General features: G+C 41.1%; 1 protein-coding gene across 1 annotated transcript in view; it reads right to left on the bottom strand.

The window, feature by feature from the left end:
- RORB (RAR related orphan receptor B) overlaps positions 1-5486 on the bottom strand; it is a 312638-nt gene extending 307152 nt beyond the window's left edge. The window contains exon 1 of the mRNA XM_068271414.1: positions 5082-5486. Coding sequence (XP_068127515.1) covers positions 5082-5088 — 7 coding nt within the window. The 5' untranslated portion in view covers positions 5089-5486. The remainder of the gene's footprint in view (positions 1-5081) is intronic.
- Positions 5487-16621: the final 11135 nt, after the last annotated feature.

Here is a 16621-nt window from a genome sequence, read left to right as displayed (position 1 = left end):
GTTTTGCTAATAAGCGCTTATTAATAGTAAGTTCCTGTGGGCTGCTAAATATAACAAACTGCTTGAACCTAAAGCTTAGCCATTTTCATTCCTTCTGTATATTTTTTAATAAGTCGACAAACAAAGTAACATACTTTTAGCTTTTAAAAGGAACACCGCTTTTTGGGGGCTGGGAAAACAATGTAGAAGGAATCCATGTTATAAATGACTAATGTGTTGATCTATTAATTATGCAAGTTGCGTATAAAAATTATACACTATATTATCTACTTCTGCAAAGTGACATAGTCAGTCCAGGCCAAGCACATGAAGAATGCACGGTAGAGCTGAGAGAGGAAAGGCAAATTGCAAAATGATGGTCTTAAACTACTTTGATGGAGCATAGGTTGAATACGTAAGGACAAAATGTCATGTTGACAGTGGCAGGGTTAACCCATCACTAAAAGATCTTGGAGAGGCTTGGTTTGTCTAAATCCAGTGGGTCGAAAACAAACTGGACGCAGTGTGCTCAAGCTGAATGTCTGTGTCATGGATGCATGTTCGAATTTTCCATTTTTTTTTTTGCTTTTTACCTATGTATTTTGTGACAAGTTAATAAAAGGTGCTTAGTACTTTCTGTTGTTGCAGAAGTGATTATTTAAGTTTTACTTTTTATGGTTATGCGGTTATTATCACTACAGTTTGATTGTTTTTTGTTTTTTTAATCTGTTCAGTTAGTAAACACAATTAGCAAACATTGTTAATACAGATACGTAGACCAGCTACTACAATTCCATATTATTATATGGGCCCAACAACGATTTCAACCTTAAATCAATACAGACAGATAATCTGTATTAATTATGTTGTATGGTGGATGCTGGATAGACAAAATACACAGTTGCATACAATGTGCAACAATACGTAACTCATTCAATAACTTTGTATTTATTTATTTTTTTTATTAAACTTGCTATTTTTTATCCGAGCACTATTACAATGTTAAACAAAATAACTCGGACTCCATTGAATCAAAACTGTAACAGTGTAGGTATTGTGTCAATAACCTATTGTCTATGCGTTATTTATGTTTTGGGGTTTCATTGCTAATACTTGTATATTCTTCAATGCATCAGCAGACTAAATGGATGTAACAGACCATGTTTATTTTATTGTTATCACTTTCATAACAATTTGCGAATAAAAATGATTCTTTATGATTAGATGGTTGGCTCCAACTGTAGCTGTAGAGCACTGTCAATATTAAAGAACACAACTAAACTACCTATACAAAAAAATCTGCATGATTATGTTGATTAAAGAATGTGAACGTATTCCACTGTTGCATTGTCTATACTTTTTGCCTTGTGAAATGTTATCGTCCCTATTACGACGGTACATCCGCTTGGTTTAACTAAAGCTGTCAGACAGACTGCTACATTGAATATACCACAATGATGTTCAGTGGAGCAGGCTTATCTTGGTCTCTGCTATTTATGGATAATATTTTTATGTCTGGCATTACATGATGCGCAATATTTGTGCTTTATCATTATATATATCTATATATATCTATATATATCTATATATATATGTATATATATATATATATATATATATATATATATATATATATATATATATATATATATATACATACACATATGTATGTGTATGTGTGTTTATATGGCCATTTTGGACATAATATATTATGAATCAGCACGACTCATATGCATCGTTATGGCACACGCCAACATTTTTATGAAATATGAGAGAAAATATAAACCAGCATGGTCGTGTTTTTAAAAGTTTTATATAAGCATGTTTTTGCAAAACTATTGTGAATAAATTATGACGTGTACACTGACTTACGTGTTTTGTTCTTTTTTTCTTTTTTATTTAGAGGACATCATGGTTGCATCTTTTGTCCTGAGTAAGATATGGGATCTAAAACCACATCGATGATGTAAACATTGTTGAAAGTAACATCATACCTTGGAAGTTAGGTCTTGTGTTATGTCCTGTATCTTAAGAATTAAAAATATGATTCTGCCAAAAGATACATTTTGTAATAACAATGAATAAAGATTGAAAGATTAGGTAAACCAGATAGGGCTAGATTATGCTGTATACCTCAACTGTTTGGCATATCAGTTCTACACTGTGAAATGTATACTTTTTACCAACTTTAACACATTGTTGATATTTTACCACCATAGACAAATCTTGCACAAAAGAACAAGCAACTAAACAGAAAAATAAAAGTTTATATAGGCGGTTAAAAATAGGAAATCTTCTTTCAGTAAAAGGAGCATCTTAAACCTAAACTCTTAACTTATCCCATAAACCCATATTTCCCATACCACAGTTCTTGTATGTTATCATTTAATCTAGGTTAAGAGTTTTTTTTAACTACTCAATGTACTATGTTGATGTATGGGGTTTGCACATGCCTTCTTATAACTATGCTATGATACCACTCTAATACACATTAAAATTGGCAGCAAGCTTGATGACCACTCTCGTATACACAGTCAGTGTGTGATTGTTGGACGGAGAAGTGTGAAGATCTTCCATTTAACTTTCAACACAACTTACCTCAAGTTCAAAAGAGTATAAGACCAGGTGCCTCCAGAAGTGTAAATGAGATACATTATCTCTCCATGTCTACCTATTACCGTGCCACACATCTCTCTCACCATCCCTATTCAAGGCAGTTCAGACATGATCACTTGGCTTTGATGCCAAAGAAACTGTCATGATTGATGTTGGGCAAAATGCAATACAAGGAACAATAACAAGCAGTATCACATTTTGCCTTCTTCAGTATGTGTTACTCCACTGGCTATGAAAAAAAAATCCTTGATGTTGGCCCTAGATCAAAATGTGGATGAATGCAAGTTCAAAGCTTTTGATACAATCCACTTGATTGCACACAGCAAAGAGAGAGATTTGTGCGAGCATGGAAAGATGTATCAGAAAGCAGTAATTGTCAAAAACTGTTCAAATTTTACTTGAATGTGACAGTACACTAAAATGAGCATACAGGTGCACGTGTGTGAGTGTATATATATATATATATATATATATATATATATATATATATATATATACCCTTATAAGAGAGGCATGTCTGCAATGCTGTCTGTTATGTCTCTTATCACCTATAGTAGTATGTAAAGCAGTATACTATACTTACAGTCCTATTGATCAAATGTAAAACTTACATTCAACCAGTAGTACATGTTACATCATTGCAATCAAGAAGTGCAATGACCAGTAGCAACTGACTTTTCTTGGTAAGTTCTTTTTTTCCCTTAGCCAAGCAACAAAAATACAATTATCACGAAATCCAAATATCCTTTTATTGCTATAATTGCTTCAAAATCCCTTCAACTAAGCACCCTCACACTAATTTGTATGCATTATTCCAGAGATAAGTGCAACATCAGCATCTTTAGCTGCTATTGTGATCATGCTGGTAGGGAATAAATAAGAGAGGGACCAAGATATTTAATTTGGAGCCAGCACGTTCTCTCTTGAAAAAACAAAGTTACCTGTTAATAAAACAGTACAGCTCTGATGAATAGTGTGATTCTAATGGTAATAGTGATTGCTGCCACCATACAATCAACTTTTATGAGCCTTACAGTAAAAATTTAATGAACAAAAACAACTGATTGCTAAATGTCACCAAAGTATCATGCCACTGCTAGGATTCCCCTTTCAGTATGCAAGTGCCTATTAATATCAGTTACTTTGTAACAACTTACTTACATTCACATTTACAGCCGATACAAATCAGAAGTACTGTACATAGAAAAGTTTTGCTATAGTGATAAATAGATACACTGGAAGATAGATAGATAGATAGATAGATAGATAGATAGATAGATAGATAGATAGACTGATGTATATATCAGCTTGTCTAATAATATTTTTAATTGAGTGGTGGATCAAAAGTGTTGATAAAAAGATTAAATACATAGTAAAGCTGGCATTGTGCTTCCTATTACTTTATTTGCAGGTTCTATTGAGTCAGAACTCAGGTACATATTTATAAGTTGTGATAGTATGTGTGCGTATATACTACACACACACCCACACACACTCACAGAGAGACACACACACACACACACACACACACACACACACACACACACACACACACACTCACACACACACACACACACACACACACACACACACACACACACACACACACACACACACACACACACACACACACACACACTCACAGAGAGACACACACACACACACACACACACACACACACACACACACACTCACTCACTCACTCACTCACTCACTCTTACTTTTTTTTCTGCTTGCCTTAACTCAGGTAAACTTAAGGTAGCCCATACATGTGTATGTGGCTTCTCTGCAAGCACCTTAGCTACTGAACATTTTTTGCTGACTTAGTTAGCATCCTTTATCTTTTTGTTAGCACAGCACCATAGCAACATTTAGGCTTTAATGGATGTGCATAAACTACAGGCTACTTATAAAGTGCAATAATTGCCAGAAGCAGAACAAGCCATCCTTGCTGGGCATTCCATGCTTGGAGTTTTGTGTTAATTGTAAAGAGAAGTGTGGGTGCGCATCCTCTCCAGCCCCCCAGTGCTCGCACTCACACACCGCTCCAGTGGACATGTCTCCGCTTGGAGAGATCATAATGCCAGTGACCTGGAAGAAGTGCCTGATTCAATTGGGATGCACTGGTAGAGAGACACAACCTAGACAATGCTCAGCAATTGTAGGAGAAAGTACAAAGCAAGCACTGTGCCAGGCTCACCTCTTGGACGCTTGGTGCACCAGTCAATCAGCACATGAACTTGCCAAAGAGTCCAGCCCAGGTACAGATGTGGCATTGCCCTATTTTGCTCTATACATTCCCAGCCACCAATGCTAAGTACAGTACACACAGGAAACCTTGCAATGACACAGTGTAGGATGCACAGTGACAGAGGGGAGCATGAAACAAGGTAATCACAGAACCACAGGCTCCTATGCATCTGCTGGGGACAAGTCACTAGAAGTGACACTTAGTAAGCTTCTGAGTCACCCCTATAGCCCCTTACCTCGCATGGTGGCAGCGACAAGACTTCTCTCAGCGCAATCATGAAGATCCCAGCCTGGGCAGTTAGCAGACAAATCCCTTCATAGAGCCGGAGAGCTGCAGATCAAGTGAGCAAACCATCCCTTCCCCTCGTTTGCAGCGTCTCTGTATCTCTTCTGACCGTATGTCTCAGCTTATTTGCTCTGCACAGCTTTCTTCCCCTTGCTCTTCTGTGACACCGCTCCAGATTTCTTTCTGATCACTTGCACGGATGAGGAGGGGGGGGGCTGGATTATGCAATGGGAAGCAAGTGAGCTGCCACAACAAGCAGACCAGAGACAGGATAGGAAAGAAGAGGAAGAAGCGAAGGATAGAGGAGCAGGCTGTGTGAAGGGCAGAGCATGTGGGTTTTCACATGACATCTGTTTCACTTAACCGAAGGTGCAACAACCACTAAGAAAGTTGTAGAGACATGACCACTGCAAGCTCATTATGCAAATACTGTTTGCTGGAGAGCTGTGGCCCCGCCCACATATTACAGGCTGAGGAGAATCACTCTGAGCTTCTGTCTGACAGAAAAATATTTCAACAGTGCTACAAGGGAAACATGCAGTTATTTATTATCAAAAATGAGAAGCATGTCACTTTTTCAGTATATAGCAACCAAGAAACTCTAGACTGGACTGCACAACTCTTTTTACCACCCTCTCTCTGTTTACTATTAAAGGTGCAATACATGTACAGCTAGTCTTACATGACTATGCAGAAGAAAGACTGCCAAGTCTTATACTTATGCAATGATCATATATACATTTATTTAAGATAAATGAAATGTGATGCCGGCTGAGAATAGTTTACAATCTAACTATTCCAGTAGATATGTAATGATATCAGCGTTAGGGCTGTTTCACACCGAAAATGCTTTCCAATCACTAGGGTTTTGAAAAGCGATTGGTTAGAGGCCATTCAAACCAGGGAGCTTTTCAGGCGATTTCCGCAGCACTTTGAATCACTGACGATCACTAGCATTTTGAAAAACACTAGTGTCATCTATAGTATATGGCAGTGATCTCAATGCAGCGATTGTCAGCAATTTGTGTTTTGCAGAAATTGCAAAAGCGGTGCATGCAGGACTATTCCGCGCTTTTGGAGCAATCGCGGTTCAAATGTTAAAAAAAAATAGCAATCGCTTAAAAATCACGGTTATGTTCTAGGGAGAAAACAATCACTCTGCAAAACGCTAGTCATTTTGCTAGTGTTTTGCAATCCCCAGTGTGAACCTTAATGTAATCAAACTGGCTATTTCACACTGGAGAGATCTGTGTTTGTTTGCTTTGTTTTTTTTAATTGCTCCGTGTAGCTTTTTTGCAGCAATTGTGATACTGTAAAAAATATAGAAAAGCAAAAGCGCTGTGAAATAAGCTTCAAATTCTCTTGCCAAAAATCGCTCCAAAATTGATAATCACAAAGCACTTTAGTGATTCTGGAGTGACTTTTCCTATGTGATTTTGAGGTGATTTTCACAGTGCTTTTGCTTTTCTATACAAGTTCTTACCAAATCACAATCATTCCAAAACTCTAGATGCAACACTTTTGCAATTTTAATAAAAAACAATTCTGTCTGGTGTGAAATAGCCTATAGGCTTTTTTTGTCCAAGTACTTTTCAAACCACTGGAAAGCGCTGGCGATCAGAAAAGCTCTTTCAAAGCGCTGGTGTGAAACAGCCCTAGTGAACAGCCCAGTTACTGAAAAATCTCTTTTGTCCGCTATATGAATGTATAAACTAATATCCTACTGATGAGCATACTTAATGGCTATACTGAACATGAGTACATTCAGACAGAGTGTAACGATTGGTGTCAGCACGCAGAGAGAATCTGATTATTGATGATCTGCAGAATCACCGATAATACAGATATATTGCTAACCTCTGGACACCTATAGGTATGTTGAGTGTTTGGTGTAACAGTAGTACTTTGAGTAACGCACCTGCTGAGCAGGTGATCATAGGCAGTAAAGGAATACTGCTGTTGAGGGCACAGGAACCTTCCAGCAGCCTGAGACTCTCCAAGGGGTGGAGTCAGGCTGGAGATAGGAAGGACCAGAGAGTGAGTGACACCTGAAGGTGGATGTCACTATCTGATCTGGAGACTATCTCTTAAGAGGAGAGCTAGCTCTCGAGGTCGGGCACGCCTGGTCAGCAACACGGACAGATAAAGTACAAAGACAGAAGGCTGATTCGGTATCCAAGGCAAGCAGGGTCTGGCAGGGGAATATCAGATATGCGAGGTACCGAATCAGAGATCAAAGGGATAGTCAGGAAAGCAAGCAGTCATAACAGATATCAACAATGCCTAGTCTGGGTGTGAGGTCCTTGGTCTCTACACCCTGGAACTAGTCTGAAGTATAACAGATGGATAACACAAGTTCCCTAGTCTGGGTGTGAGGTCCGTGGTCTCTACACCCTGGAACTAGTCTGAAGAATAACAGGTAGATAACACAAGTTCCCTAGTTTGGGTGTGAGGTCTGTGGTCTCTACACCCTGGAACTAGTCTAAGCATAAACAGAATAACAGTACAAGTAATCTGGCTCAGTGTGAATTCCCAGGTCCACCTGGTTCAAACACACTGTTGGATCTGACTAAGGTCTGAGTGCTTCCACGTAGTGTTCGCAACGGCAGACAACTTGAGACTGGCCAGCAGTAACTATATATGGAGTAGTGCTCTCCGGCACCACCCCTAATTGATCAACCAATAGTAAGCTGTTCTGGAGTCAGCTGATCGGCATGATCAGCTGATCTCTTCTTGCCCAGTATAAGAGTTCTGCCTCTCAGCGCGCGCGCGCGTATTCCTAAGCCTGTGTGCACTAACAGACTCAGCCACACCAGACACACGCTGCCGCATGCAAACCGCCGCGCTGGACGCGGAACCAGCTGCCTTACTGTTGTTACATGCGGCGGCTTTTCCGCGTTCTGCCCTGTTACCAGACGCACGCTTCCGCGTGCAAACCACCGCATTGGACGCAGAATCAGCCGCCTCCTTAGCAGCACACGCAGCGGCTTTTCCGCGTTCTCTCACACAGAGTAGTTTGATTTGCCTTTCCCTTTCCTTTGGCTCTTTCACACCAGAGTTGTTTTTGATGCAAAGTCAATAGTTTGCGTTAACCAAGGTAAATGAAAGTCCATAGACTTTTGTTTTACCTATCACATCTAACGCAGTGTTTTGGCGCATTGCAGTACGATGCAGCCAGGAGCTTTTAATCGTCCGCCGCTTGCGTTTCCCATCGGGTGATTTAGAACTACCGCCGCTAATCAGCATCGCACCACAACATCCTGACATCACGCCGCAGATCATAACGCTTGCAGGAAATCGGCTCTTTCAAGCGTTATGTAATGTGAAAAAGCCCATTCACATACACCTAAAGCCTTGTACATGCACTAGATAAAAGTAACTGGAACCATACTATCATCGTTCATTGAGGCCGGTTTCACACCAGCAACCAGCGTTATAGGTTATCACACCGTAGTGTCAATAATAAGCTTTAGAGATTACTGTGGCAATGTGCGGTAATCTCTATTCTAGCTGCAAGCCATACTATAAGTGAGGCTCTCTAGCGCTCACTTTATGTAGTCAAATTCAGAATAGCACAGAAGTGTATTAACAAAACACGCTTCTGCGCATGTGCGACACAGACACAAATCGCCGCACATCTTTGCAGTTTTTCGACAATAACACGCTGTTGTTATCACGTCAGAAAGAATACTTCCAGGGCATCGCATCACACCACGGTAGGTATGAAATGCACCAGGGGTTTTCATTGCTTTAGGGTTACCCTGTGGTAAAAAAGGGTAATGCAACACAATGAAAACATCCTAGTGTGAAAGGGGGCTTAAAAGTAGTCCAGTGATGTGAAAAGATAACTTTCAACGATGGTTCTGAGGCACAGTGAATGATTTGTGAGTTTAATTTGTATGATACCATGGCTTCAATTCAAGACCTGTTTGGTAAAAAAAATAACAGGTCGGTAAAATACAGCATTCGGTATTTTAGACTTTTTTTCCCGAATTTACCAAATTTTTCACACGTGTAGTAATAGTTTGGTAATTTACTGAAAAACATGGCTTAAAGTCACTGTTGGGTAAAAAGTAGAAGTCAAACCAGCTGTGGAGTAGGTCTCGGCAGCAAGCTGTGTTCTGCTACAGTGATGTTCTCCCACTTCTGTCCAGAGTCGTGATTCTTCTGGTACAGGTGGCCTTCCTAAAACATGAGCTGATCCTTTGTAAGCATCCCCAGCATCCCTTAAAGGGACTCAGAGCACCTCTCATGGGTATACCTTTAAGCATACCCACAAACAATTGAGTGTGTCAGCACACTTACCAGCCACTTCTTTTATCAAAAATCACCAGTAGTTTGGACAGAGGGGAGAGGTGGAGGGACAGGGGACACCTGATGCCAGGTCCAATATGGAAAAACTTTTCCTCCCATTTCTGGGCAGAAAAGTGCATCTTATGAAGCAAAAAATATGGTAAATGAGTTCGGTCTCACGGCAAATTTGTCACAATCTTGCTTAGCAAGATTATCATGAAATCGGCAGTCAAGTTTGCCATGTAATATTCACCAATCATGAAGAGTGAAACATTTTTTACTCAGTAATGTGTAATGCAGAGCTCTATTTTGTGATGATGCCAACAGAGCTACCAGTTGGTGCTGCTTCTGGTAACCATGACATTTTTATGACACAACCACACCTGTGCTTGTTTGGGCCTAATTTTTTTGTTTGATAGTGTTACAATTATACAATGCCAACTTCGCGAAACTGATTTGTGAGATTTACACTCGTGTGCCTGCATTACTTAGTGAAGGGACAGCTGCTGGCAGGCTCTCATAGGGTAAGAATAGTTAGGCTCTTGTAGGCTTGTTAGCTTGCTCCTGGCTGATTGTTATTGCTAAAATAGCACCCCTCAACAGCTCTTCTGAGAGCTAATGTTCTCCTGATGTGTTTTTTTTTGTGAGTTGCCCACTGACACTGCATTATACAGCCCTATCTGTTGCAGCTGGACCTTGGTAATTGCTATTACTGTGCCAGCCAGGCCCTGCCTAACTATCTATACTGCAACACCTACCTATGCCTACCTAACTACTGGGGCACCTACTTACCTATACGGGGACACCTACCTATGCCTACCTACCTACCTATACTAGGGCACCTACCTATGCCTACCTACCTATACTGGGTCTCCTACCTATGCCTATCTAACTACTGGGCCACCTACCTATGCCTAACTACCTATACTGGGACACCTACCTATGCCTACCTACTTATACTGGGACTCCTACTATGCCTAGCTAACTACTGGGGCACCTACCTATGCCTACCTACCTATACTGGGGCACCTACCTATGCCTACCTACATACAAGAAGATAATAAGGTCGTTGCTTCATTATGGACAGACCGAATTTGATCAGCTGGACAGTTACTGTTGTTCTATCATTGAGCTACCACAGCCCTGCGATCATATAGGCTTGAAAACCGCTATCGCCGCAGTGCGCACCAGTCCAGCACGGCCGTCACTACGTTACACAGTGAGTTTGGTGTGTCAGTGTGAATCAGTACTCTAATTACACTCCCTGATTGATGTATACACGTGCAAGATGTTTTTTTTTTTTTTTTTTTACAGGATAAACAGACATTTATATTCCCTTATGCATAGTCCTCATAATTTTCAAAGAAAGATTTTTGTAGAGAGTTTCTCACACTTGAGTATAGATGATTTCTCAATTGATGATCGACGTGGTGTATTCCCAGACTTCTGGTGTTTCACCTTGTATTATAATATTTAACCCTATTAACACTAATTTAAACATCAAACTGGTTCCCCAGGTCCCCCTCCCCCCCCCCTCCTCCCCCCTTTCTCCGATCTTTAGTTTCCAGATCTATTCTTTTCCCATCCCCTCTATGTTTTATCCCTTATGGATTAGGGCTAATCGAGTTTTAACTTTCAGATTTCTAGGCCTCCCAGATATCCCCCTATCTTAGCTTTCAAGTACCATGTGGTTTCCTCGAACGGTTTCATAATTTGGGCTATCTGCTCTTTTGTATGACATTTTTCAATAAAGACTTGCCATGTATTAAAAAAAATCTGTATCGTTTTTGATTTATGCCTTTCAATGTTGAGTCTTTCCATGTGGAGGAGGTGGTCAAGAAGGGCTAAGACATCTTGTAGACTGGGGGGAGATGGATCTAGCCATTTTTTCATTACTGCTTTCTTTGATGCTAAGAGAAGTAGATGCTCTCATTTAGTAATCGAGGTGGTTTTTCCTTTTTCCTTTTCTGTTGAGGGAAGATTATGAAACAGGCAATAGAAGGGGTCAGGTGATCTCTGGATATTATATAGAGAGTTGAAATATGTGAGTACTGTTGACCAGAATATTTTTATATTAGGACATTGCCAGAGCATATGATTAAGTGTGGGTTTGGGGTCATTGCATTTAGGGCATGAGGTAAGAGTAATCCCTCCCTCGTGTTTGTATGGGCCTTGAATAGGGATGTAGGCTCTATAAAGCGTTTTCAAATACATCTCCCGCCAGGTTTCTGCTATTATGGTTTTGCGGATTTCTAACCACCCCTTTTTAACACCTTCATAAAAGGACTCTTGAGTTATTTCTAATAGTTCTGCCCATTTTTGTAGGTGAAGGTAATAGTTTTTAGAGTGCTTTTGGGTCTCTCAAAAAGTTGTATAGCCACGATAACGATTGCTTGGCTTTAGGGTTACTAAGAAGATCTTCAAAATGAGAATTGGATGCTACTGATCCATCCCTCCCCAGTATTCCCATCACATAGCTCTGGATTTGTAGGTAGTAAAAGACATGAGCCCTGGGGAGGGCATGTCTTCTCATTACTTCTTCAAAAGGTAAGAGAAATCCCTCCTGACTCAGAAAAGCTCCCAATTGTGTTATCCCTTTTTTGTCCCCCCATTCAATATAAACCCTATGCATATCACCTGGTTCAAATCCTGGGTGTCTGCAAAAAGGCATTGCTGGTGAAACATAGCCCTGTAGGCCATATTTCCTTCTGACCTCTCTCCAAGTAATTAATGTGTCTCGAATTAAGACATTTTTCTTAATGTGGTTAGGGAGTTGTTTTAATGGGGTGTGTAAAACTCCAATGGGGGAGTAGGGGTGGAGTAATTCCTGGTCTATTATAGTAGGGGTATAATAGTTAGTGTTTCCCAGCCAATCTCTAATGTGGCGGAATATAGCGGCTAAATTGTAAGATCTCAGATCTGGGAAATTGAGGCCTAGGTTTTCAATAGGGGCTTTAAGCTTTGCCAGAGCGATTCTAGGTTTTTTTGCTCTCCATAGAAATCGAGTAAAAGCAGTTTCAAGAGTTCTTATATCTTTGTGTTTAAGCAAAATAGGTAAGGTTTGTAGGGGGTATAATAATCTTGCGAAGCTAAACATTTTTATCAGGTGGACCCTGCCTGTTAGGGATAGAGGCAAGTATTCCCAGTTCTGTAGTTCGTTAGTGATTTTTTTTATAAGGGGGGAGTAATTTAAATTATAAAGCTGATCTATTTGTTTAGGTATTCTGATGCCTAGGTAGGTTATGAAGGGGTTGTGGTAGGAAATTTTGAAGGAGTCCAGCCACGGGCATACCTGTGGTGTCTGTTTGGGAGAGAGGAACATAAATTCACTCTTGTGGTAATTTATGCGAAATCCCGATGAACTACCAAAGAGCTGTATATGAGAAATAGTATTACCTAGGTCTCTTTCTGGGTGGGCTAAAAATAATAGGACATCATCGGCAAAAAGTGCCGAGAATATTTTATGTTGGCCTATCTGTATACCCTCAAAAATACTGTTTTGGGAGAAGGAGCGCGCCAGAGGTTCCAGAGCTAAGTTGAAAATTAGTGGAGATAGAGGACAACCCTGGCGCACTCCTCTCCCCAGGAGAAATGGTTGACTGGTAGCTCCTGTCAGTGATATCCGAGCCTGAGGATTAACGTGCATAAGGTTCACGTATGAGTAGAAATTTCCCCCAAACCCAAAACATTCCAGTACCTTCATTATCCAAGACCATTCAATGCTATTGAAGGCCTTCTCGGCATCAAGTGCCAAGAAGGCCTCCGATCCAGAAGAGGAACCTCGCAGTCTAATGTGTTCAAGGGCCACCAAGGTTTTTCTAATGTTGTGAACTGCGCTTCTATTTCGTATAAATCCCACCTGGGAATCATGTATCAAATTGGGCAAAAAATCGGCCAGCCTATCGGCCAATATCTTAGACAAGAGTTTAAAATCAACATTTAGTAGAGATATTGGCCGATAGGCCGCCGGGTCAAGGGGATCCCTCCCTGGCTTGGGTATCAACTTAATGTAGGCCTCATTTGCTGTTTGTGGTAATATATTTTGGGTGAGTATAGAGTTATACATTTCTGAGAGTGTGGCGGATATGTCTGGTTTTAATAGTTTAAAGAATTCTCCCGATAGGCCATCAGGGCCTGGTGCTTTATGTAGAGATAGATTTTTAATTCCCAGTTGAACTTCACCTGTGGTAATTGGAGCGTTTAAGATCTCTAAGTCTTCCTCAGTGACTTTGGGGAGTTTTACGCTGTTGAGGAAAGTTATTTGGTCTTCTGCAGAGCAAGATTGTGGAGAATATAAGTTTTTGTAAAATTGGAGAAATACCTCCGCCACTCTCTCAGGAGTGCCAACCAGTTGCCCTTTGGAGTTTTTAATCTGTGTGATAGAGGGTGGAGAGTTTCGTGATTTTACTAAATTGGCCATTAATTTACCTGACTTGTTGCCCCATTTGAAATATTTTGCAGAGCCGTAGGCTCTATATACCTTGTCGTACCTTTCTAAGGCTAAATCACAGTTTCTTTTGTCAAGTATCCATTGATCCCTATTGGTAGGTGATGGATTTTCTTTAAAGGTCAGGTAGGAGGCTCGTGCTTTTTCACAGTTGGACATATATTTTTCTAAGGTTTTTTTCTTATATGAGCTAGTATATGCCAGTATCTGGCCCCTCAAAACCGCCTTAGCAGTTTCCCAGAAGAGGACAGGCTGACTTTTATGTTCCTTATTATTATTTTGATAATCCTTCCACCACATAACTATGTCTTTTGCCAGTTGTTCATCACTGTAGAGGTATGACGGGAAACGCCAGCTTGGAGGTCTGACTGAGGTTAAGCGTAGTTCCATAGAGACTGGTGTATGATCTGATATCACCATCGGTTTGATAGTCAGGTCCTGTAGGTGGGGGATCATATTTCTAGAGAGTAGCATCATATCTATTCTCGAATGTGACTTGTGGGCATGAGAATAATGCGTAAAGTCTCTATCTAGAGGATGGAGGTGACGCCATGCGTCTATGAGAGCTGTGGTGTCTATGAAAGATTTTAAATTTTTGTCCTGGGTTGAAGGCGTATTAACCTTTCTGGTTGGGGTCAGCCTGTCCTCCTCCGGGTTAACCACCGCATTGAAGTCTCCTGCTAGTACACATTTTGTATGACTATGATTCGCATTTATATCTTTTGATAATTTAGCCAGGAAAGAGGAGTTATTAGCGTTGGGGCCATAGACACCCCATAGTGTCAGGTTATGAGAGCCATACTGGATCTCAGCTCTCAGCCATCTACCTTCTAGGTCATCGAAATCATGGGAGAGGATTTTCCCTTTAAAGGATTTGTTAATTAGAAGCAATGTACCAGCTTTGCGTTCTTTAGAGGGTGCCCCTATAACCTGTCCCACCCACATCTTAGCAAGAAACGGAAATTCATGGATCCTTAAATGGGTTTCCTGTAACAGTACCAAGTCTGGCTTCATTTTCCCTAAGTGTCGTAAGACCTTTGAGCGCTTCTGAGGGGTACGGAGGCCCTTGACATTCCAAGTTATAATTTTCATGTCAGTAAATCTACTACATCATAGGGATTAGGAAGCAATGTATTAGTATATGAATAGAGCCATCTGCTGTCCCAGCAGCAGACAGACGGCCCTAAGGATAGGGCGGAGATGGTTATCGAAGAGTGATTTAGGGGTTCAATCAGGGGGAGGATTTGGGGGTGTAGGGCCCCCAACCAGTGGGGCCGATGGGAACCAAACATAATTAAAACATTAAACATTAACAATAACTGAATGCTAAAGAAAGTGGTGATCCTAGGGGCCAGAGGTGAACTGGCTTCCCTGTCACCATTATAATCATTCAGTTTTCTCCTTTTTCCTAAATAGCCTGTATATCGTAGTGACTCCCTTTTTTCCACAGGAGACCTGGCCCATCCTATAGAAGAAAACAGCAATAGTATAATACAAACCAGTATCAAAAATAGGTTGGGCTTTCTGCGTGAGAGCATTTCTGTGGGGTACTGATCCAGTTGCAGTGCCCCACCATCGGATCTTTCCGTGATCGCCCGGATGTTCATATTTAGCTATATAATTATTGTGAAAAGGTTTCTCTAAGTCAATTTTAAGTTATCAATATCGATAATAATAAAGAAAAAGGCAAAAAATTGAAAAAGAGGACAGAAAAAGAACAAAACACAAAAAGAGTCTATCCCTTTTTAAGAAAGAGGACCAACAAAAAAGACTTTCATAGTCACCGATATTTTCCCCTATGCTTGGGTTCCCCGGTATCATCCGTCCCAGGCATTGGAATCTTGGCTAGAAGCGATGTTCCCCTCGTTACTTTGAGTAAAGGTAGTATGTTCGTCAGTGGAGCCTTTTGCTGGAGATTGCGATGGTCTCGGCGGTGTTGAGTTGGCTAGCTGCGTGAGATAGGTATCCGCATCAGATGGGGATGTAAAGGAAGCAGGTTTGCCATCATCATGATAGATCAGGAGAGCGGCTGGGTAGACCAAGGCAAAGCGTATCTTACGCTTGACTAGTGATTGACATACATTATTAAAGGCCTTTCTAGCTCGATTCACCTCAGCCGAGTAATCTGCAAAGAGCAATAGCTTCTGACCATCGACCTCCAGAGTCTTTTGTGATCTGTAGGCCTGCATTACAGTAACTTTTTCGGAGTAGTCCAGGTATCGGGCTATCACAGGGCGCGGTAACTTCTTGTTCGGGCGTAGCGGGCCCATACGGTGCGCCCGCTCTACTTTATAGCTCGTGTGTAGGCCCAAAGCCTCCGGTATAGCAGTGGAGCATATTTGAGCCAGTTCTGCGGGTTTGACCGACTCTGGTATGCCGATCACCCGCAGATTGTTGCGTCTTGAGCGGTTTTCTAAATCATCGATTTTGTCAATCATGATTACTTGCTTTGCCTGTGTGGCTTGTGCCCGAATAGCTGTTTCCTCATGCCTCTCTTCTAAGGAGTTAATCCGGGACTCCACGTGGGTGATTCGTGTTGCGTGAGCAGCTAAGTCCGCTTTAATGGGCGAGAGCTGTTGTTCCATCACCTCAGCGATTGTGGCAGTGAGCTCCGGTTTCAGCAGTTTGACTACCTCGTGTGCTAACTGAGCATAGTCTATTGTGGGTGTCGAGTATGGCATTTCGTCTAGCTCAGTGTCCGAGGCGTCCGGTTCTGTGTCCGCGTCATTCTTTTTAGGCCCGGGCTTCTG

Source organism: Hyperolius riggenbachi, chromosome 1 (genome assembly GCF_040937935.1).
Source record: "Hyperolius riggenbachi isolate aHypRig1 chromosome 1, aHypRig1.pri, whole genome shotgun sequence".
NCBI classification, from domain to species: domain Eukaryota; kingdom Metazoa; phylum Chordata; class Amphibia; order Anura; family Hyperoliidae; genus Hyperolius; species Hyperolius riggenbachi.
This window is presented reverse-complemented; position numbering and strand designations above follow the sequence as displayed.